At 36.3% G+C, this 25,789-nt stretch overlaps 1 protein-coding gene across 1 annotated transcript; it reads left to right on the top strand.

The window, feature by feature from the left end:
• Positions 1-1,462: 1,462 nt before the first annotated feature.
• LOC136040962 (serine/threonine-protein phosphatase 6 regulatory ankyrin repeat subunit C-like) lies at positions 1,463-5,810 on the top strand. Its single transcript, XM_065725418.1, has one exon. It carries the CDS (start codon positions 1,807-1,809, stop codon positions 3,832-3,834), a length of 2,028 nt encoding a protein of 675 aa, XP_065581490.1. The 5' UTR covers positions 1,463-1,806; the 3' UTR covers positions 3,835-5,810.
• Positions 5,811-25,789: the final 19,979 nt, after the last annotated feature.

Here is a 25,789-nt window from a genome sequence, read left to right as displayed (position 1 = left end):
TTGTGTCCCTATGTCCCACCTGTGAATATAGATATATATATATATATATATATATATATATATATATATATATATATATATATATATATATATATATATATATATATATATATATGTTTTTAACTACGTAAAACTTGCGAAAAGAGTCTATGCCAAAAAACTTGCTGCTGATAGAGAAAGTCAGAAAAGAAAGCGTGCCGAGGAACTATCAGCAGCAAGTTTTTTGGCATAGACTCTTTGAGCATCTTCATCAGTCATTGTAAACTTAAACATTAATAGATTTCTACGTGAACATATGTCTTATATAACTTGAATGACGTCACCGTCAAAGCAAAAATGACGACAACTAATTTCATGACGTCCGCCGACACAGAAACATGACGTCACCTGACAACTAATTTCATGACGTCAGCAGAAACTGACGTCATATATATATATATATATATAAATATATATATATATATATATATATATATATATATATATATATATATATATATATATATATATATATATATATATATAGATATATATCTATATTCACAGGTGGGACATAGGGGCACAACTACAATGGCGCGTAACTAATATGGCGCGTAACGACTTACGCGCGCGGGGGGGCTTGGGGGGGTCGCAAAGCGCCCCCACCAACTAGGTGTTGGGGTGGCGCGAAGCGCCAACCCAACAGCTAGTACGTAATATTTGTTAAAATATACAAATATAGAAGTTCGTTACGTAACTTAATTCGTAGGTTACGTAATCTACGTAACTCTTTACGCTAAAGTATTTTTAGTAAATTCAACTATTTATTCTATGGCGTTTGTGATTCAGGGGTCATTCTTAAGGAATTTGGACAAAATTTAAGCTGTAGTGTAAAGAGCGAGGTATTGACGAGGGTAGAACCCCCTCATATACGCAATAAAAACATACGAATATAGAAGTTTATTACGTAAGTTAATTCGTAAGTTATAAATATTTTTTACTAATGAAAAAGTTCGTAAAAAAATAAAAGTTCTAGCTGTCTTTTTGGTAATCAAAAATTAGAGGGCAACTAGGCCTCCTCCCTCGCTCCCTTTTCTCAAAATCTTCCGAATAAAACTATGAGAAAGCAATTTAGCCAAAAAAAAAAATAATATACAAAATTTCGTTTAAATTATTTATATGCGGAGAGCCAAGATCAAAACATGGATTAATTCAAAAACGTCTAGAAATTAAAATAAAAAAAAAGTGTTTTTATATGAAAGTAAGGAGCGACATTAAAACTTAAAACAAACAGAAATTAATCCTTATATGAAAGGGGCTTTTCCTCCTATCCTCCTATTTCGTAAATAGCTTTTCCTCCTATTTCCTGTTTTAAAAAGTAGAGTTAAGAGAAAGAGTCAAACTTTAGCGTAAAGAGTGAGGCGTTGAAAAGGGAACAGCCCCTGTCATATAAGGAGTAATTTCTGTTTGTTTTGAGTTTTAATGTCGCTCCTTACTTTCTTTTTAAAAAAAACTTGTTTTTTTATTTGATCTTTAAAAAGTTTCAGTAGATTGTGTAAAGGAAATTTGTATAATGACGTTTTACATTTCCATAGCAAAAAGAAAACCTCACTCTAAATTTTATTTTAATTTAATTCTCAGCTCATAATCTCTAAGGTTATCATGTAAATTGCAAAAATATTTTTAGTGTCTGAGGAGAAATTTGAATTTTCTAATTCGATAAGAGAAATAGCCGAAAATTTTAAAAGAATTTTCTTTTTAGGTTTTATGAACTTGATATAGTAAAGAACAAATTCTAGTTGGTCGTAACTGAGAAATTAAAATAAAATGCAAATAAATCCGATAGAACCTTCAAGAAGCGCATCGTTACACTATGCTTTTAATCGAACACCGTTACACTATGCTGCTGAACAAGGAAAATTAGCTATTTGTAAGCAGCTTATTTCAAATGGTACCAACGTAAATGCCTTAGACTATTGTAATGTCACACCGCTACACTATGCTGCTTACCGAGGAAAATTAGCTGTTTGTAATCAGCTTATTTCAAATGGTGCCAACATAAATAACTTAGATAATTTAGAACGAACACCGTTACACTATGCCGCTGAACAAGGAAAATCAGCTGTTTGTAAGCAGCTTATTTCAAATGGTGCCAAAGTAAATGCCTTAGACTATTGTAATGTCACACCGCTACACTATGCTGCTTACCGAGGAAAATTATCTGTTTGTGAGCAGCTTATTTCAAATGGTGCCAACATAAATAACTTAGATAATTTAGAACGAACACCGTTACACTATGCCGCTGAACAAGGAAAATCAGCTGTTTGTAAGCAGCTTATTTCAAATGGTGCCAAAGTAAATGCCGTAGACTATTGTAATGTCACACCGCTACACTTTGCTGCTTACCGAGGAAAATTATCTGTTTGTGAGCAGCTTATTTCCAAAGGTGCCAACGTAAATAACTTAGATAATTTAGAACGAACACCGTTACACTATGCCGCTTATCAAGGGAAATCAGCTGTTTCTAAGCAGCTTATTTCAAATGGTGCCAAAGTAAATGCCTTAGACTATTGTAATGTCACACCGCTACACTATGCTGCTTACCGAGGAAAATTAGCTGTTTGTAACCAGCTTATTTCAAATGGTGCCAACGTAAATACCTTAGATAATATAAATAAAACACCGTTAAACTATGCTGCTAGGATAGGATCAGTAGATGTTTGTAAGCTGCTGATTTCAAATGGTGCCAAGATAAACACTTTCGATAAATTCGATTTGACACGGTTACACTATGCTGCTGACCAAGGAAAATTATCTGTTTGTGAGCAGCTTATTTCAAATGGTGCCAACGTAAATACCTACGAGAATGGCACACCACTACACTATGCTGCTTACCGAGGAAAATTAGCTGTTTGTAAGCAGCTTATTTCAAATGGTGCCAACGTAAATAACTTAGATAATTTAGAACGAACACCGTTACACTATGCCGCTGAACAAGGAAAATCAGCTGTTTGTAAGCAGCTTATTTCAAATGGTGCCAAAGTAAATGCAATAGACTATTGTAATGTCACACCGCTACACTATGCTGCTTACCGAGGACCATTAGCTGTTTGTAAGCAGCTTATTTCAAATGGTGCCAACGTAAATAACTTAGATAATTTAGAACGAACACCGTTACACTATGCCGCTGAACAAGGAAAATCAGCTGTTTGTAAGCAACTTATTTCAAATGGGGCCAAAGTAAATGCCTTAGACTATTGTAATGTCACACCGCTACACTATGCTGCTTACCGAGGAGAATTAGCTGTTTGTAAGCAGCTTATTTCAAATGGTGCCAACGTAAATAACTTAGATAATTTAGAACGAACACCGTTACACTATGCCGCTGAACAAGGAAAATCAGCTGTTTGTAAGCAGCTTATTTCAAATGGTGCCAAAGTAAATGCCTTAGACTATTGTAATGTCACACCGCTACACTATGCTGCTTACCGAGGAAAATTAGCTGTTTGTAACCAGCTCATTTCAAATGGTGCCAACGTAAATACCTTAGATAATATAAATAGAACACCGTTAAACTATGCTGCTAGGACAGGATCAGTAGATGTTTGTAAACTACTGATTTCAAATGGTGCCAAGATAAACGCTTTCGTTGAATTCGATTGGCCACGGTTACACTTTTCTGCTGACCAAGGAAAATTAGCTATTTGTGAGCAGCTTATTTCAAATGGTGCCAACGTAAATAGCTTAGACTATTTAGGACGAACACCGTTACACTATGCCGCTAAACAAGGAAACTTAGCTGTTTGTAGACAGCTTTTCAAATGGTGTCAACGTAAATGCCTTAGACTATTGTAATGTCACACCGCTACACTATGCTGCTTACCGAGGAAAATTAGCTGTTCGTAACCAGCTTATTTTAAATGGTGCTAACGTAAATACCTTAGATAATATAAATAAAACACCGTTAAACTATGCTGCTAGGATAGGATCAGTAGATGTTTGTAAGCTACTGATTCAAAAGGTGCCAAGATAAACGCTTTCGATGAATTCGATTGGACACGGTTACACTATTCTGCTGACCAAGGAAAATTAGCTATTTGTGAGCAGCTTATTTCAAATGGTGCCAACGTAAATAGCTTAGACTATTTAGGACGAACACCGTTACACTATGCCGCTAAACAAGGAAACTTAGCTGTTTGTAGGCAGCTTTTCAAATGGTGTCAACGTAAATGCCTTAGACTATTGTAATGTCACACCGCTACACTATGCTGCTTACCGAGGAAAATTAGCTGTTTGTAACCAGCTTATTTCAAATGGTGCCAACGTAAATACCTTAGATAATATAAATAAAACACCGTTAAAATATGCTGCTAGGATAGGATCAGTAGATGTTTGTAAGCTACTGATTTCAAATGGTGCCAAGATAAACGCTTTCGATGAATTCGATTGGACACGGTCACACTATGCTGCTGACCAAGGAAAATTAGCTGTTTGTGAGCAGCTTATTTCAAATGGTGCCAACGTAAATAGCTTAGACTATTTAGGACGAACACCGTTACACTATGTCGCTAAACAAGGAGACTTAGCTGTTTGTAAGCAGCTTTTCAAATGGTGCCAACGTAAATGCCTTAGGCAATTTTCATCGAACACCGTTACACTATGCCTCTGAACAAGGAAAATTAGCTGTTTGTAAGGAGCTTATTTCAAATGATGCCAACGTAAATACCTTAGATAATGCAAATGAAACACCGTTACACTATGCTGCTAGGATAGGATCAGTAGATGTTTGTAAGATACTGATTTCAAATGGTGCCAATATAAACGCCTTCAATTATTACAATAGAACACCCTTAATGCTAGCAACAAGTGAAAAACATGTCGCCGTAACTGAATATTTTGTTGAAAATAATGCAGTTTTACTCAAAGAGTTCTATGATTTTGGGTCACAACCTCTTTTTGGTCACAAGACTGAAAAAAGATATGCATCTTTCAATGCTAACTTGGTTAGTAAAACAGCGGACATTAGAAGTGGCACAAACTAGGAATTGGTTTTGGAAACTATGTAGCCTTGCCTTTAAAAAGACTAACACGCTGAAATCAATTCGCCGCAATTTGATAAGAAAAGATGCAAGCTATGTACAAGTGTGTTATAATTTTGAAGGTTTTAATGTTCCTGAAGTTTTGAAAAATTACTTAGAGTTTAAGGAAGAACTTCAAATTTTGTTTGGTTTAAAAAAATTCTCTGTGCGGAAATTAAGAAAAGGGAAAAGAAGAAAAAAATTTATCTCCACCTAAAATAAAAATTGAAAAACACCGTAAAACTGAAAAAAAAATTGATCAGTAACCGTTCTCCCCTTTTTTAGATTGTGACCGCAATGATTTGTATTTTAATGCAGTTTTTACATCTGGACAAATGTTTAAAAGAAGCTTAAGTAGCAGGAGTATTAATAATTTTGGCTAATCTTAAAAGGGAAAACTTATAACAAAATTTATACAGAGGCTTGACATCTTTACTATATCACCTACAGGGTTGTTCGTGATTGAAGTTTCCTCATAACTTTAAACAGACAAATATACCCAGGTGAACCGAAATTTCTATTCTCGGCATATAATCAGGCTACAAGTAAACCATATGGCTATATTCTATTGGATCTCAATCACAAGACACCCTAGGATTTACGTGCAGTCACTGATATATTGACAATGAAATGAACGAAAATTTTCCAGTGAACAAAGAAAAAAAGTCGTTAGTTGCCATCATGACAATGAAGAAACTACTTAAAAACAGACATTTACTCTCAGTCCTAGATAATTCAAAACCATTTCATTTCAAAACCATTGTCATTTTTAAAATTATTTAGTGGGGGGAGGGGGGCTTGAAAGACAGTTTTGGAACCAAATGAAGCGGTTAATTATCCATCTGAATTTTTAAATTCCATAGATCCTTCAGGGTTTCCACCACACGTGCTACAACTAAAAATAGGCGTACCAATAATACATTTAAGAAATATCAACCCACCAAAGCTTTGCAATGGCACGCGACTTGCCGTAAAAAAAACAATGGAAAACCTAATAGAGGCCACAATCTTGACAGGGCCTTATGAGGGTGAGGCTGTTCTTATTCCTCGCATTCCCATGATTCCAACGGATCTGCTTTTTCAATTTAAAAGATTGCAATTCCCAATTCGATTAGTATTTGCAATCACCATTAACAAAGCTCAAGGTCAATCATTAGAAAAATGTGGTATAGATCTTAATACTGATTGTTTTTCCCATGGACAATTGTACGTTGCATGTTCGAGGGTCGGTAAACCTGACAATGTATTTATATGCAGCGACAATTGGACAGCGAAGAATGTTGTATATTCGCAAGTTTTACGCAGTTAATTTGTATTGTATCTATCTATCTATCTATCTATATAAAAACGAGTTGTGTGGATGCATGTTTGTTTGTTTGTAAAAAGAGCGTTTGCATATGACGTCATTATTAGTACATACGGCTTTGTATGTGCACAGACAATGGGAAAGCCAAGAATGTTGTTTATTCGCAATTTTTAAGTAGTTTGAAACACATATATAAATCTATCTATATTCACAGGTGGGACACAGGGACACAACTACAATGGCGCATAACTAATATGGCGCGTAACGACTTACGCGCGCGGGGGGACGCGAAGCGTCCCACCAACTAGGTGTTGGGGTGGCGCGAAGCGCCACCCCAACAGCTAGTATATATATATATATATATATATATATATATATATATATATATATATATATATATATATATATATATATATATATATATATATATATATATATATATATATATATATGTATATATATATATATATATATATATATATATATATATATATATATATATATATATATATATATATATATATATATATATATATATATATATATATATATATATATATATATATATATATATATATATATATATATATATATATATATATATATATATATATATATATATATATATATATATTTATATATATGAATCATGGGAATGCGAGGAATAAGAACAGCCTCACCCTCAAAAGGCCCTGTCGAGATTGTGGCCTCTGTTACGTTTTCCATTGTTTTTTTTTACGGCAAGTCGCGTGCCATTGCAAAGCTTTGGTGGGTTGATATTTCTTAACAGTATTATTGGTGCCCCTATTTTAGTTGTAGCACGTGTGGTGGAAACCCTGAAAGATACACGGAATTTAAAAATTCAGATGGATAATTAACCGCCTCATTTGGTTCCAAAACTGTGTCGACTGACTTGTAAAGGACTGCCTGGTCTCGAATATTGGTCAAAACAATATTGTTGATTTCGTGGACGTCTTTATTTTTGGGTGCAAGAATCGCTCTTTCACTTAGCCATTTATTATTTTTATAATTATTTAGAATATTCGGAAATACTTTTTCAATCAATTCATTTTTGGATATCACCAAATTACAGAATTGAGCAGGTAGTTGTATACGTCCTGAAATTGAGTCTCCTGGGAGCTTTCCGTTTCCAATTGCCAGCAATTGATCTGAAAATGTTTGACCAGAGTCATCGTTTTGCAATCGGACACGCATATCTGTAGTTAATTTTAATGTTATTACGTGTGCCCATAAATTAGAATTTTTCAGGCAAGCATTCATTTTGTCTGCAGGGGTTGATCTAGGTATTATAGGTAATGTTTGCCTGAAATCTCCCGCAAGCAAAATTAATGTGCTGCCAAAGGGTTTCGAATTCCCGTGCAAATCTTTCAAACATTGATCAAGAGCCACGAGGGATTTTTTGTGTGCCATTGTGCACTCGTCCCAAATAATAAGTTTGCATTGCTGCAATACTTTACCCATCCCAGATAATTTGGAAATATTGCTCGTTGGAGTTTCTGTAGAATGCAAATTCAGAGGCAATTTCAAAGCGGAATGAGCAGTTCTTCCACCAAGCAGCAACGTTTCGGCTATTCCGGACGACGCAATTGCCAACGTTATATCATGTTTTGATCGAATTGATGCCAGAATCAGTTTTATCACAAATGTTTTACCAGTACCTCCTGGTGCATCCAAAAAGAAAATTTCTCCAACGTTGTTATCGACACAATGCATTATCGTATCATAAATGTATTTTTGTTCCGACGTTAACTTTGAAATGTTATTTTGTACATACGACAATAGATCACTCGTACTGTAACTTTGTTCACGATCCAATTCTACACATATCGAAACAGCAGCGGTACGATTAGGTGAAGGCATTCCCAATTCCTGAGGAGGTTTGTTTGCCATACTTACGCACAAATCTATATATATAAAAATAAGTTGTCTGTCTGTGTGTCTGTCTGTCAGGTGACGTCATGTTTCTGTGTCGACTGACGTCATGAAGTTAGTTGTCGTCATTTTTGCTATGACGGTGACGTCATTAAAGATATTTAAGACATGCGTTCACGGAAAAATGTTTAATTGTAAAATGACTGAAGAACCTACAATGGCAACAGCCGAGGAAGCTGCTCAAAGAGTCTATGCCAAAAAACTTGCTGCTGATAGAGAAAGTAAGAAAAGAAAGCGTGCCGAGGAATCACAAGAACAGCAAGAAAACAGGCTTGCAGCTAATAGAGAAAGTAAGAAAAGAAAGCGTGCCGAGGAATCACAAGAACAGCAAGAAAACAGGCTTGCAGCTAAAGAACGCAAAACCGCGCAGTTAGATGAAAATTCACCTGGAAAGCGAGAGTCAAAACATATCAAAACTGAAAATGATAGCGATGATGATTGGGTTTGGGATTTTGACTTGGATAAGGTCATCAATGCCTACCAGATTTAAGTTAAAAAACAAAGGTTCGGCGATATGTACTTCATAGTGACGCTGAAAAATAAAGAAGAAAAAGAAAACTGAAAAAATGTAAAAAACTAAAAAAAAACTAAAAAGAAAAAACACTCAAAGATAAATTACAGACCGGGACACAAATGACGACCGACACAGAGGGAATATAAATGACGACCGGGAACCTCAAAGAAAAATTACAGACTGGGACACCCGGACACAAATCACGACCGGGAATATAAGTGACGACCGGGACACAGGGACACAGCTACAACGGGGACGCTGGGGGCACAGGCGGGATATATAATTGACGACTGAGACACAGGGATTGTTTGAATAGAAATTACAGACCGGGACACCGGTACACAAATGACGACCGGGACACTGGGACACAGGGAATATAAATGACGACCGGGACACTCAAAGAGAAATTACAAACTGGGACACCAAGACACAAATGACGACCGGGACACAGGGAATATAAATGCTATTTATATGCACAGACAATGGGACAGCGAAGAATGTTGTATATTCGCATATTTTACGTAGTTAAAAATATATATTTATATCTATCTCTATTCACAGGTGGGACACAGGGACACAGCTTCAATGGCGCGTAACTAATATGGCGCGTAACGACTTACGCGCGCGGGGGGGCTTGGGGGGCGCGAAGCGCCCCACCAACTAGGTGTTGGGGTGGCGCGAAGCCCCACCCCAACAGCTAGTCTTCTATAATAACTAAAGTGTAGTTATAAATTTATGATGTAAAATCAAAAGTCATATCTGACGTCTCTAACCGTTTTCGATGGAGTATTTCTTCGGACATTTTTTATTTATATTTTTCCCTTAACTCTGTAGGAGTTGATGGAGAGCAAGTTGTTAGTATGATTCTAAACAATGCACGAATTTGACTTGGAGTTGACGTTTCGCACGCGTCAATCGAGAATACGAATTGTGCACCTTCACGACTTTTGCTTATTTTAGCCTCCAAGTATCACCCCGATACCTCTACCCTAAGCGTTTTCCAAGATTTCAGGTATCCCACTCCAACTCCCCCAATGTCCTCGGATCTTGTCAGGATTTAAAATGAGACACGATATCCTTCTAAATATAGAATTTCATTAAAATCCAATTACCCATTCGTAAGTTAAAAATACCTCATTTTTCTAATTTTTCCGAATTAACTGTCCCCCACTCCCTTCCCCCCAGATGGTAGAATCGGAGAAACGACTATTTCTGATTTAATCTGGTTCGGTCCATGATATACCTGCCAAATTTCATCGTCCTAGCTTATCTGGAAGTGCCCAAACTAGCAAAACCGGGACAGACAGACAGAATTTGCGATCGCTATATGTCACTTTATAAATACCAAGTGCCATAAGAAGGACATATCATTGCTACCCATACAAAAAATGATTTTCATTGTTTTTCAGGGTGGGGAACTCAAGTTACTTCAAAGTTTTTACCCATACTGATTCCAATGGTGCAATCTTTATTTTGATTTGACGCCATTTTTGAGGGGTTTCAGGCTCTTTTTCGAACTACTATAAATGTTTTCACAATAAACTTTTACTTTTAAGATATACCGAAATAATAGTTAATATCCCAAATCAATGTCACATGGTCATTTTTTTCCTCATTAGGCATTTTATTTCAAAATGCGCTTTTCAACTTTTGGTTACTATTGGCTGTGGGTTGCTCTTTACTAGGTTGCAGCTACTGCTGCAACTATAGTAGAAGTCATAAAACCATGACTGAACCAAAAAATTGGATATTGATATGTCTGATAAAGATACCCGTAATACCAATACGTCAGATACCGATACGAGCGATTTTGATACACCCAGTTCCTATACCCTGTACAGTCCTTTCCTGGGGACCATGAAGGGTTATATCATCAAACCAAAACCATATTTATTGGACCTTTAAACTATGTTGATGAAAATTGAATGAGTGAATGAGCTATGAAACATATTTCTGTGATGCTCTGATCACTCGCTAGACCTGGTAGAACAAAAAAGAATAAAAAAAGACATCAACACAACCCATACAAAAAAGTGATTTCCTTGATGTTCAAGGTGGAGGACTGTAGTTATCCTATTCAAGGTTTTCGATCCTGCAGATTCTAATGGTGCACTGTTTATTTCGATTCAATGCCATTTTCGAGGGTTTTCAGGTTCTTTTTCGAAATCCCCATAAGTTTGTATCCATAATACACTTTCAAACAGTTCGTGGTAACGAACTGAAGTCAGGAGTAACCCGGCTCAACAGTAACCTAAACTCTAAATAACGGAATTTTGATACCAATAGTTGCATCAAAAGAATCGCATTTGATGCTGATTTTAAATATACAGTTTAAACTTACCCATCAAAAGTTATGAGCCTGAGAAAATTTGCCTTATTTTAGAAAATAGGGGAAACACCCACTAAAAGTCATAGTATCTTAAAGAAAATCCCACTATCAGATTCACAGATTAAGCGTATCAGAGAGCCCCACTGTAAAAGTCTCAAGCTCTTATCTACAAAAATGTGGAATTTTGTATTTTTTGCCAGAAGACAGATCACGGATGCGTGTTTTTTTGTTTTTTTTTCCAAGAGTGATCGTATCGACCTAGTGGTCCTAGAATGTTGTGAAACGGCTCATTCCAACGGAAATTAAAAGCTCTAGTGCCCTTTTTAAGTGACCAAAAAATTTGAGGGCACCTAGGCTCCCCCCACGCAACTTTTTCCCCAAAGTAACCGGATCAAAATTTTGAGATAGCCATTCTGTTCAGCTTAGTCGAAAACCTAATAACTATGTCTTTGGGGATGTTTTAATCCCCCACAGTCCTCTGAGGAGGGACTGCAAGTTACAAGCTATGACCATTTTTTACACATAGTGATGTTTATTAGGAAGTGTACAGACGTTTTCGGGGAGACTTTTTCGCATTGGGGTTGGAGTGGGTCGGGGGAGAAGGTTATGTGGGAGGATCTTTCCATGGAGGAATTTATCATGAGGGAAGAAAATTTCCATGAAGGGAGGGCAGGATTTTCTAGCGTTACTTAATTCGCCTGGAAGTAATGAGTAGCATTAAAACTTAAAACGAACATGAAATATTACATGGAAAAAAAGGTTTTTCTCCTCCACAATACCTTACTCTTTACGTTTTTAAGGATTTTTAGTAATTTCAACTATTTATTTTACGGCCTTTGTGATTCAGGGGTCATTCTTAAAGATTTGGGATAAAATTCAAGCTTTAGTGCAAAGAGCGAGGTATTGACGAGGGGGCGAACCCCCTCATATACATAATACAAATACACAAATATAGAAGTTCGTTACGTAAGGTAATTCGCAAGGTACGTATGTTTATTACTAACAAAAACGTTCGTAAAAAAAAAAAAAAAAATTGAGTTTCATTTTTAAGTAACCAAAAATTGGATGGCAACTAGGCCTCCTCCCACGCCCTTTTCTTATCAAAATCATCCGATTAACACTATGAGAAAGCCATTTAGCCAAAAAAAAGACAAATTTTGTTTTAATTATTCATGTACGGTAAGCCAAAATCAAAACATGGATTAATTCAAAAACGTTCAGAAATTAAAAAAAAAAAAAAAAAATTAACTGCAAGTAAGTAGCGACATTAAAACTTAAAACGAACAGAAATTATTCCGTATATGAGAGAGGTTGTCCCCTCCACAACGTCTCGTTCTCTACGTTAAAGTTTTCTACTGTTTTAAAAAGTAGAGCTGTGAGAAGGAGTCAAACTCTAGCGTAAAGAGCGGGGTGTTATGGAGGGGACAACCCCTTTAATATACGGAATAATTTCTCTTCGTGTTAAATTTTTAATTTCGCTCCTTGCTTGCAGTTAAAAAGTTTTTCTTTCATTTAATTACTTTTAAGATTAACCGAAACAATAGAAAACATTCCGTTAATCAAAATATCCATTTCACATCTGTCATTGAAAACAAGGAAAGACATACCGCCTCCCTCGAATGAGGCATTCTTAGGCATCGGGTCTCTAGCCCAATCCCAAAATTAAAGTAAAGTGTCAACGACGAAATCACAAAAGAGAAAAGTGCTCCGTTTCTTCAATTAAAACCCGTTTGAAAGTGACTCTCAGTGTAACAAAGAAACCTGGCTTCTGAGAAGTAATTTAATACAGAAATAAAAAATACTGGGAGGCTTTGGTACCTGAGCCGTAGGTAAAATTTTACCTCAGGGTTGTATTTTTATGACCAGCAAGGGTACATTGACAGGTTGTCTTCGAACGAGAACCTTTAAGGTACATTTCAAAATTTGGAAATCATCTAGCAGAAGTAGGTGAATGCTAAAGAAAGTAGAAAAATTTGAGATGGTGGTGGCACATCTATAATGAGTCGAAGAAATATCTCTACCATAAAGGACGAGGGATATTGGCTCGTTTTTTTTTTTTTTTCAAATAAGGTCTACGAAGCGTATTTAGGGAGGGTCTGTGGGTCAGATATTCAACCTTTTTTCCTAGGGGGAGGAGGTCGTAATCGGGAAACACGCATTTTTAGGCCAATAAATAGCTATTTTATCAGGGAAAAGGTTTCCTGAAACTTTACAGGGGAAGCGATCCTTTCTTAACGTTTCAATTTAAGCTAAATATTGTCCCCGCAGATCTATGGACCTGGTCGGATCCGGCATTCGCTCCCGAAATACTCCCCCAAACACAAGTTTGAGCAGCCGCATAGAAAGTAGTAAATTTTGAATTTTTTTAAAAAGATTCTTGGAAAAATAATATTTTGAAAAGATGGCTATCTCAAAATTTTGATCGGATACATTTGGGAAAAAACGGGGTGGGTGATGTCTTGTTGCCCTTCAATCACTTTAGACTCTTGAAAATAGCACTACAAATTGTAACTTGCAGTCAAATGAGCCACCTCCTTAGTTTAACTGTAAGTCCACCAGTTGTGAAAATGCCCTGGAAGAAAATGAGTCGCGGGTTGCTGGTTTTGCGCATGGACCTAAAATTGCTTACATATATAAGGTTTTCAGTTGGGATTGGGTTCAGAAGTACCTTAAACAAAGCCGATTTTTGGGCCTACAGTTATCGAATCAAAATAATTTTTTGGGAGGGAGGGAGATCCTTCCCCACTGGTGTACTTAGGTATAGTAGATAAAATGTCACTAAAGTAAACCTTTGTGGTCTTGAAGTAGTAATTTCAAAACTTGCTGTTATGGCTATGGAATTTCGAAGGTATAATTTGTACTAGTATATTAATTATGAAAGTAAAAAAAAATAATGCAGTATTTGTTATAAATTGATAAAACACAGACGAAATTTCTAAATTTTTTGTATACTAACTACACAAAATTGAAAATACAACGACGGGTAAAGTGGTTAAATTTAACATACTAACTAAATTGTAATAGTATTAAAAATAAATGTACCTTTTATTACATTTTCATTCATTTAATTCAAAATGGAAAGGTATTGTGGTGTAAGAAATTAAAAGTATTTACTGTTCGCTCGCTACAGGGATAAAATTACATTGGACTCGCTATTTTTTTCCAGTATGTGGGAGGGTGGTGGTTCTCTGAAAACAAACTTGGCCAGAAAAGTCCGGAGGATTTTTTCTTTTAGGGGGTGGGGGTATTGAGATACTTTCATCCATACAGGGACAGTCATGTCATATAGATAGCCAACTTGCTTAAATGTAACTCCTCCACTTTGATACAAAGTGAATTAGGAGTACTTTTATTAGCTTGTTTTTTGCTATGAAATCTGTGATTATGTTTAAAAAGGTGACGAATTGGCTTGACGAAAATAAACAAAAAAGAAAGAAAAACTCACTTTTTAACATGGAAGTATAGAAGATCAATCTCTTTTTCTCTGCTCGATTTAACTACTAGGTCCAGGTCTAGATGTCCCCCGGAAAATTCTTCCCTGGGAAAAATCCCTCCTAGGGAAGTTCCCCTTCAAAAATTCTCCTCCCGGAAAATAACCCCTGGATAATTTTGGAAGTTCATTAGAAGGAAAAATGATGTGTCGACCAAGTTTTCACTCTTAGGTTAATAATTGAGAAGTCCCTTCGTTGTCAAATACCTTTGGTCCTCAGTTTTTATTGATTATGAGCAAGCTCTCCATTCTGTTGGTAGAAGAGCGTTAGTAAAAGTCTTATCCTTATATGGTATACCGGAAAAATACATTAAAGTGATTTGTGCTATGTACGAGAATAATACTGCCACGGTTAAGGTAGTAAATGAGGTTAGCAACTGGTTTTGTATTAAATGAGGAGTTAAGCAGGGTTGTGTTCTATTCCCCTTTATATGGATCATTTTTATGGATTTCGTCTTAAGGAGCACAGGAAATGCAATTGGAGACCACGGAATCAAATGGGGAGGAAAAACAATCCTGGACTTAGATTATGCTGATGATTTAAGAATATTAGATGAAAGTGTGAGCAAAATGAATGAATTTTTAGAGGTTTTGCGAGTTCAGGGTGCTAGAATAGGCTTGGAAATTAATGTTAAGAAGACTAAGTCACTAAGGCTAGGAATAAGTGAAGATGAAAAGGTGACGTTGGGTAACGAAAAGATTGATCAGGTTTGTAGCTTCACCTACCTTAGTAGTATTATTAGTAAAAACGGTGGGAGCAGTGATTATGCTAAAAGTAGAATAGCTATGGCTCAGGGTGTTTTTTCACAGTTAAAAAAAGTTTGGAAGAATAGGAAGATAAGTCTGCAAACCAAGATTAAAAATTGGAAGCTACAGAGATGACAGTGGTCAAATGTGGCTCTGAAGCATGGACGCTCTGAAAAGCAGACGAAAATTTACTAGATGTTTTCCAGAGAAATTGCCTACGGATTGTTCTGTGTATCCGACTGACTGACCGTATTTCAAACGGTAGGCTATACGAAAAATGTGGTCCAATCCCGCTTTCTAGGGCTATAATGAAAGAAAGGTTGAAATGGTTAGGCCACGTTCTACGGATGAAGGATGATAGATTGCCGAAGATTGTCCTTTTTGGCCAACCGTCTGGGGCTTCACGGAAAGCAGGTCGTCCTCGTCTGGGTTGGGATGTTATGAATAAAGATTTAAATCAAATAGGAACTTTCTGGGAGGGTGGAAAGAGGGAGGCCTTGAATAGATTAGGTTGGAGGAGGAGCGCGCGTAGCTGTGTTGGCCTCAGGTGGCTTGGTGCTGCAGTGAGTTATTAGTAGTAGTAGTAGTAAGTTTAAGTCAGAGGTAATGCTATAGCGTTGCCTATAGTAAAAAGCCAAAAGGGTTCAATGTACTATTATCTTTTTTTTAGAGGCTCTTTTTATGGAAGGGATGGCCGTATAAACTTCGGAGGTGGCTCATTTGACTGCAAGTTAAAAGTTGTAGTGCTATTTATAAGAGTCAAAAGTGATTAAAGGGCAACAAGACATTACCCACCCTGTTTTTTCCCAACATGGGGGGTTCGGGGGGGGGGGGGGCTGGGAGGGGGAAACCTAAAATTTTGGAAAACACTTACAGTGGAGGGATTAGGATGAAACTTGGTGGGAAAATAAGCACACGTCCTAGATACATAATTGACATAACCGGAATGGATCCGCTCTTTTTGGAGTAGTTGGGGAGGGAGGGTTAATTCTGAAAATTAGAAAAAATGCGGTATTTTTAACTTACGAGCGAGTGATCGGATCTCAATGAAATTTGCTATTTAGAAGGATATCGTGTCTCAAAACTCTTTTTTTAATCCCGACCGGATTTGGTGACATTGGGGGGAGTTTGGGGGGGGGAACAAAAAAAGGGGGGAAGAGGCCTAGTTGCACTCCAATTTTTGGCTACTTGAAAAGGCAACTAGAACTTTTTATTTTTTACGAATGTTCTTATTAGTAATATATATATACAATTTACTAAATAACTTACATAACGAAATTCTATTTTTGAATATTTTTATTGCGAATATGCGGTTCTCTCCTTCGTCAATACCTCGCTATTTACACTAAAGCGTGAATTTTGTCCCAATTCTTTAAGATTGACCCCTGAATCACAATTGCCGTTGAATAAATAGTTAGAATTACTGCTCTTTACTTCCAGCTGAAAAAAACTTTTTAATTATTTTCTCATTTTTTTTTTTAACTAATGCTAAAAATTTTTACATCCCCTTCATGGAAATTCTCTTCCCTCATGATAAATTCCTCCATAGAAAAATACTCCCACGTACCCCCCCCCCCCTAACGCGAAAAAGTCCCCCTGAAGACGTTTGTACACTTCCAAATAATCATTACTATATGTAAACAATGGTCAAAGTTTATAATGTAAACAATAGCCAAAGTCTATAACTTCCAGCCCCTCCCTGTGGGACTATGGGGGATTATGTCGTCCCAAAAGACATAATTATTAGGTTTTTGGACTAAGCTGAACAAAATGGCTTTCCCAAAATTTTGATCTGGTAATTTTGAAAAAAAAAAAAAGCGTGTGAGGGGCCAAGGTGCCTTCCAATTTTCTAGGTCACTTTGATTACGCAATATAACTTTTCATTTCCGTTAGAATGAGCTCTCTTGTGATATTATAGGACCACTGGGTCGGCACGATCACCCCTGGCGATAAAAACAAAAACAAAAAACAAATAAACACACATCCGTGATCTGTCTTCTGGCAAAAAAAAAAAAAACTAAATTCCACATTTTTGTAGATAGGAGCTTGAAACTTCTATAGAAGAGTTCTAGAAAAAACTAAAATTTTTAGTGTCCCTTTTAAGAGTAAAAGCTGATTGGAGGCCAAGCAGCCCCCCCCCCCAAGTCCATTCGTTATCCCAACACATTCAGTTAAAAAGTTATAACTTTTAAAACCCAGGTCATTGCTTTTAAAACCCGTTCATTTCCGAATCCACCTATTATAAAAGCTGAATTGTACGTTTATTATGTGTTGACACCCTTCGCCCTTAAGAGTGCTCTTACCTTTTCTTTGAAAAAATACTTTTTGAAAAAAGATATTAAAAACCAAGCAGATAATAGTTTACATTTAAAAGGATACAGAAGAGTGTATCTTTCTTAGAGGTATCGGGAGAAGCAAGCGTTACTAATAAAAAAAAAAAAAAAAAAAATCTTAAAAAGAAGAATTTCATGCTAGTCAGGGGTGGATCTAGAAAAAAATCTTGGGCAAGGCAAATTGTGACAAGTTCACCAATGTGCAAAATCTTGGGGGTGGGGGCAATGTGATAATGATGCCAACAATTGACCAAATGATAATATGTATCCTAAGAAAGAAAAAAAGGTAAAAAGGCACGAGAAAAATCTTGGGAGGGTGGGGGGCTATGGTCTCCCCAGCCCCACTGATTCCGCTAGTGAAGCTACATATATTATATTTTCAATGAGGTTGAATTTGAGGGTATGCTTTTTTTCTTGTATTTAGTTTTGTAATAATTATTCTGTTTTTTTGTCCTCAGCTACAAATGACAGACGTAAAATATAACTAGGCGTGGCTAGTTCAACAGTTGTTCGCAAGTATGAAATTTCATTGAAAGATTAGGTCAGTTTTTGCATTGGTTTGAACTTGTTTGGATATTTGCTGCGAGGTAATATATCTATTTGTCAAATAATTTGAAGCTTATTCAAGCGTAATTAATTTAAACAACCTTCCACAAAATAAGTTTTCAAAGACAAGAGAGCTCTATTAAACTAAAAATGAGCAGAAATAAAGTAAAATGATCTTCCAAGTGTGAAACTTAACATGAGTAGGTCTGACTCCTCCCATGCCTTCTCAAGACAAGAACACAATTGTCGCTTTTACCAAAGGGGGGAGCCCTCAGGGCTCTTCGGCAAATTTTTACTTCCTTAGCTTTTCATGTCCTTTTTTGTTGGTGTTACATTATTGCTCTTACAGTTCTGCATATAGTAAGATTTGATGATTATTGTTATTAATACTGTGATGATTACTATTATAAGGAACGGTAGTTTTGTATTATATTGCAAACAATCAATTAGTGATGAGGCTCACTATTAATTGCATTATATCAATAGATACAGATACATTACCAGGGTTGTTGATACCCGGAAAATTATAGCGCCTCCTACATACTCAAATATAAGCACAAAGTTGGATCAGAGCTAAAAGTCTTTATCTAACGTTAAAACGAGTCAAAATAAAATTTAAATCAACCCAACCCTGCTGAGGTGCCTGGGACAGTTGCCTTGGTTGTACCCATCAACTTCGAATGGTTTGGAAGAAATACAATAGGAACCCATGAACCTTTGGTAGATGGCGTTGATCCCTCAGGATAAAACTTTTGGATAACCCCCCCCCCCCAACCGCGGTTGGTTAGCATAAAGGCACTTTCAACTTATAAAAAATTACTATAACCCTCAATTTCTGGTCTAATGAGCACCCTCCAGAGTTTCTGTGACGATGAAGGGGAGATTTGGATGAAAAAGGGCCTTTCTCTTTCAAAAAAGAATAAATTCTGCTCCTTTTAAGGTTAATGTTACTCTTTACTTCAATAATAGTAGCGCAGGCCAGGGATATTCCCAGCTATCATAAGGGATTAAACATCAATTTTTTTATGTGTTTGTGAAGGTTTTTACCACTTTCCCACCGATCCCCCCTCCCCCCTGAAAAAAAATCTTGGTTAAGGCCTTTGCGAGTTATATATCAATTTTTACCTCCGCCCTTCGCTCGTCTCTCCCTTGGAACTAATTATGTATTTATCTGAAGATATATGTTTTATGTTACAACAATGGTAACATAGGGGCTAGATCGATTTTATATATGAAAGCTTTATTATCCTAATTTCTGGAGAAAAAAAAGACCACACAATATGGCAATCCGGGAGTCATTTCTAAAACTGGTCGACGGGTAAATAAAACTGCATAAATGGTTTCAAAGATGATGTCTTTCAGAATTAGTGTTTATATACTGAATGCACTAAAAAAAGTCTCAAATGCTGAAAACGAATGCATTTATACGTATACATGTTATTACTATCTCTTGGATATAATTTTACGTTTCTTAGCTGTTCTTGTCATTATTATTTTCCTGTCTAGATTAAGTTAAAACTACGCTAGGAATTTCTTTCAAATTAAAAAAAAATTTCCTTTGATTTTGACGGTCAGTCTGGACCAAAAGGTAAAAGGAAAGTCCCATATGTATGAATTTTCTAGCCCCTTCATGCATAAAAAGATGCGTGATTTCGTAAGGAGTAAAAGAGCTTCTATCACGAAAGCAGAAAATACAGCCTAAGACTTAGTCAAGGCTCTGAACGTAATTGTGGCGCTTACAAGTACCCCTTACTGTCAAAATCTGCAAATCATTTCTTAATCGATCGAGGGTAGAGGTGTAATTTACTATATGAAGGGGGGGGGGTTGGCAGCTGCCCCCTCCAGTTATAATTACTATGATTATGATTATTATATAGAACGGTAGTTGTGTATTATATGGGAAACAATCAAGTAGTGACGGGGTTCCAGTTTATGGAAGCATTTTAGGGGGTTGAAAATGGACCTACTAATCCCTAAAGACATTATTACGTGCACTTTGAGTACAAATGCGTCGTAGGGAATATTTTCTAAGCGATTCAGGTGTTAATTGCTTAAAAATCTAAGTATTACCTACGAGAGTGTCTAAAAACCCGCTAATAGTGTGGTAATATGGTTGGGTTGTTACGTAGTGGGGTATTTTTTACTTTTGGGGTTGTAATCTTACGAGACTTAGTAGATTAATTGGGAATGATGTAATCACGCGTAACAGGCTACACTTCAGGGGTCCGTGGAAAATTCGCTGCTTGTCACTGTGGAGGGCACACACTTGGGTTTTTTGAACCCAGGTTTTTTCATGCAAATATTCGTTTATACTTGAATTGATCATTAAACTTAATGAAAGAATCTCCATTAGCGTTTCTTGTGATGAAACCCAACAATTTAGACCAGCTTGGCACAATGTGCCGACCCCTTCCAAATGACAACCTTCTTTGGCACATTTTCACGCCTAGGTGTATAGGCACATTTTTTGGCACATTTTCACGCCATAGGTGAAGGGTATAAGCATTTCCCTCAAAATACATTCATAAACTAAAAATTGAGCATTGTTTTTATTTTTTTAGCAGAAACTTGCCAATTCATTTCTAGATTGTTATGTTCCATGGCTGTTCCAGGCCCTTGACACTCAATGGCTGACAAACGGCAGCCATTAGCAAACATTATCATACATATGACATTTTTCGGGCATTTTCCTTCAAAAATATTTGACTACACTAGAATTCATCGTTTAAACCCTATGAATAAATCCCCATTAACGTTCCTTCTGATGTCTCCAAGTAATTTAGGTCAGCATGGCACAATTTACCAGCCCTCGATGACACCCTTCTGGTACACATTATCCTACCTGAGGGTTTTTTAACCTGTTTTCCTAAAAAAACAATCTATAAGCTAAAAAATGACCATTGTTTTGTTTGAGCAGCGGAAACATACCATCTCATAGCTAGACTGCAATGTTTCATGACCATGCCAGGCCTTTGACACTCAATGGCTGACAAACGACACCCTCTAGTAAATATTATCACAGCTATGTCTTTTTTCGTGCATTTCCATGCAAAATATTTGTTCAAACAAGAATCGATCGTTCAAACTTAATGAAAAAAATCCCCATTAGCGTTTCTTCGGACGACTTAGCGATTGAGATCAGCGTGATACAATGTACACCCCTGATGATACCTTTCTCGCGCACATTATCACAATTCGGATTTTTTCAAGCTTTTACCCTCAAAATAAATTTACACACTAAAAAATGACCATTGGTTTTTTAGGAACAGGGGAAACTTGCCATTTCATTGCTATATTACGATGTTCTATGGCAATTCCAAGACCTTGACAGTCAACAGCTGAAAAATGACATTCTTTAACAAGTATTATCGCACATATGACATTTTTTGGGGGATTTTCCAAAAAGAAAGTATTCTTTTAAATTGGAATCAATCGTTTAAACTTAATGAAGAAGATACCCATTAGGTTTTCTTCTGATGACTTCTAGAAAATGAACTTAGTGTGGCACAATGCACCAGCCCTCAATGACACCTTTCCGGTGCATATTATCATACCTAACAGTTTTTAATATTTTTCAAACAAAAAATACATAGATAAACTAAAAATAGCTATTGTTTTTATTTGAACAGCGGAAACTTGTCATTTCAGGGATACACTGCGATATTGGAGTAAGTTGTCCCCCAAAGACATAGCTATAAGATTTGTTGACTGCACTGAATAAAATGGCTATCTCAGAATTTTGGTCTGTTGACTTTGGGAAAATAATTAGCGTGGGAGGGGGCCTTGGTGCCCTCAAATTTTTTTGGTCACTTAAAAAGGGCAATAGCACTTTTCATTCCCATCAGAATGAGCCCTCTTGCAACATTCTAGGACAACTGGGTCGATACGATCACCCCTGGGAAAAAAACAGAAGAAAAAAAAACAACAAAAGAACAAAAAAACAAATAAACACGCATCCGTGATCTGCCTTCTGGCAAAAAATATAAAATTCCACATTTTTTTAGATAGGAGCTTGAAACTTCTACAATAGGGTTCTCTGATACGCTAAATCTGATGGAGTAATTTTCGCCAAGATTCTATGACTTTTAGGAGGTGTTTCCCCCTATTTTCTAAAATAGTGCAAATTTTCTCAGGCTCGTAACTTTTGATGGGTAAGACTAAACTTGATAAAACTTATATATTTAAAATCAGCATTAAAATGCGATTCTTTTGATGTAACTACTGGTATCAAAATTCCATTTTTTAGAGTTTTGGTTACTACTGAGCCGGGTCGCTCCTTACTACAGTTCACTACCACGAACTGTTTGATTACCACGAACTGTTTGATTACTGCTGTTAAAACTAGCATACAGGCTTCATTATAGAGTTTGAAGGTTCAATTCAAAACTGTTGATCGTTCAGGCTTAATTTTTGGTAGATTTTTTTTGAAAATTTTTTAGTTTTAGTTAATTTTAGTTTTATTAATTTTTTTTTGAGAGTTTGAGGCGGAGTATGCGCTGTGGGCTCTTATACATTTCCAGTTAAGGACTTTGGACCATAATTATTGTAATGTTACCGTTTTATGCTTCCAAACTCTTCCATTTAAAAAGTGGCACTATAAGGGCTGTTTTTATTTCTATACGGCACTCATGGATGGTAAATTGCATAAAAATTACGTAGATACGAATAATAACTTTAAAATGAGCCTTTCCGGGATATGCTTTAAAAAAAGAGTACATCACATTTGTATAGATAGTTGGTTATCTGAAAAGTAATCATAAGAAGGGAAAAACCGTCCAAAAAATCCAAGCAGGAATCGACCGCATGATAATCTAGTTTGAAAACCAACGCTGTTCTAAAAGAACCAGGCCTTTTATAATCTAGTTTAATGTATTGGTGTTTGTAGGAAATGCTCCCAAGATTTTCCACTTAAGAAGTGGCGCCAAAAGTGTTGTTTTCAGTGCTGTATATCATTTACGAATGGTAGAATTGATGAAAAAGCACGTAGATATGAGTGAAAGTTTTCAAATAAGCTATCAAACATCACTCTAAAACGTTCTGGTAGCCCACTAGCATTAACTTTTCCACTTGAGACTTGACACTAAAGTTTTTTTTAGTGGTATTTGGGCCTTCCAGATGGTGGAATTTATAGGAAGAACTTAGATATGAGCAATATTTCTTTGATATGAGCTATCAAAAATCTTTCTATGATGTTCTAGTAGCCCAGTAGCTCCACCCCTTGAGAAATGGCGTAAATATTACCATTTTTCATGCCATATGGCGCTTGCAGATGACAGAATTTATCTATACCACGTGCGTATGAAAGACAGCTTTTGAGGGAGCTTTTAAACATCTTTCTATGATGTCTAGTAGCCCACTAGACCTGCAAAAAAGAAGGAAAAAAAAAGACTATTTTAACATTTTTAACTCTAAGTTACTATGGGCAGTAGTTCGCTCTTTTCTAGGTTGTAGCTACTGCTTCAACCAGCACTAATAATTCATTGCAAATTCTCCCAAGAAACTTGGCTACCATTGTGAAATCTAAAAGATGGTAGAATTTTTAAAAATCTGGTAAATATAAACAATAACTTTTAATCGATCCATTAAGCATCTCTCTATGAAATTCTTGTAACCCGCTAGGCTTAAAAAAATAATAAAAAAACTAAATAAAATGTATATATATATATATATATATATATATATATATATATATATATATATATACTAGCTGTTGGGGTGGCGCTTCGCGCCACCCCAACACCTAGTTGTTGGGGCGCTTCGCGCCCCCCCCCAAGCCCCCCCGCGCGCGTAAGTCGTTACGCGCCATATTAGTTACGCGCCATATTAGTTACGCGCCATTGTAGTTGTGTCCCTGTGTCCCACCTGTGAATAGAGATAGATATAAATATATGTTTTTAACTACGTAAAACATGCGAATATACAACATTCTTCGCTGTCCCATTGTCTGTGCATATAAATAGATTGTCAGGTTTACTGACTCTTGAACATGCAACATATAATTGTCCATGGGAAAAACAATCCCTATTCAGATCTATACCTCATTATTCTAATGATGTGTCCCTGTGTCCCGGTCGTCATTTATATTCCCTGTGTCCCGGTCGTCATTTGTGTCCCGGTGTCCCAGTTTATAATTTCTCTTTGAGTGTCCCGGTCGTCATTTATATTCCCCGTGTCCCGGTGTCCCGGTCATCATTTGTGTCCCGGTGTCCCGGTCTGTAATTTCTGTTCGAACAATCCCTGTGTCCCGGTCGTCATTTATATATCCCGCCTGTGCACCCGGCGTCCCCGTTGTAGTTGTGTCCCTGTGTCCCGGTCGTCATTTATATTCCCTGTGTCCCGGTCGTGATTTGTGTCCGGGTGTCCCAGTCTGTAATTTCTCTTTGAGGTTCCCGGTCGTCACTTATATTCCCTCTGTCTCGGTCGTCATTTGTGTCCCGGTCTGTAATTTCTCTTTGAGTGTTTTTTCTTTTTAGTTTTTTTTAGTTTTTTACCTTTTTTCAGTTTTCTTTTTCTTCTTTATTATTCAGCGTCACTATGAAGTACATATCGACGAACCTTTGTTTTTTTAACTTAAATCTGGTAGGCATTGATGACCTTATCCAAGTCAAAATCCCAAACCCAATCATCATCGCTATCATTTTCAGTTTTGATATGTTTTGACTCTCGCTGTCCAGGTGGATTTTCATCTAACTGCGCGGTTTTGCGTTCTTTAGCCGCAAGCCTGTTTTCTTGCTGTTCTTGTGATTCCTCGGAACGCTTTCTTTTCTCACTTTCTCTATCAGCAGCAAGTTTTTTAGCATAAACTCTTTGAGCAGCTTCCTCGGCTGTTGCCATTGTAGGTTCTTCAGTCATTTTACAATTAAACATTTTTCCGTGAACAAATGTCTTAAATACCATTAATGACGTCACCGTCATAGCAAAAATGACGACAACTAATTTCATGACGTCAGCCGACACAGAAACACGACGTCACCTGATCCACAGACAGACAGACAACTTATTTTTATATATATAGATATATATATATATATATATATATATATATATATATATATATATATATATATATATATATATATATATATATATATACTAGCTGTTGGGGTGGCGCTTCGCGCCACCCCAACACCTAGTTGGTGGGGGCGCTTTGCGCCCCCCCAAGCCCCCCCCGCGCGCGTAAGTCGTTACGCGCCATATTAGTTACGCGCCATTGTAGTTGTGTCCCTATGTCCCACCTGTGAATATAGATATATATATATATATATATATATATATATATATATATATATATATATATATATATATATATATATATATATATATATATATATATATATATATATATATATATATATATATATATATATATATATATATATATATATATATATATATATATATATATATATATATATATATATGTTTTTAACTACGTAAAACTTGCGAATATACAACATTCTTTGCTGTCCCATTGTCTGTGCATATAAATAGATTGTCAGGTTTACCGACTCTTG

This window comes from Artemia franciscana, chromosome 21, assembly GCF_032884065.1.
Source record: "Artemia franciscana chromosome 21, ASM3288406v1, whole genome shotgun sequence".
Classification (NCBI taxonomy): Eukaryota; Metazoa; Arthropoda; class Branchiopoda; order Anostraca; family Artemiidae; genus Artemia; species Artemia franciscana.
This window is presented reverse-complemented; position numbering and strand designations above follow the sequence as displayed.

Excerpts from the sequence above, each read along its gene's own strand:
- LOC136040962 (XM_065725418.1), top strand. The coding sequence starts at position 1,807 with ATGCAAATAAATCCGATAGAACCTTCAAGAAGCGCATCGTTACACTAT.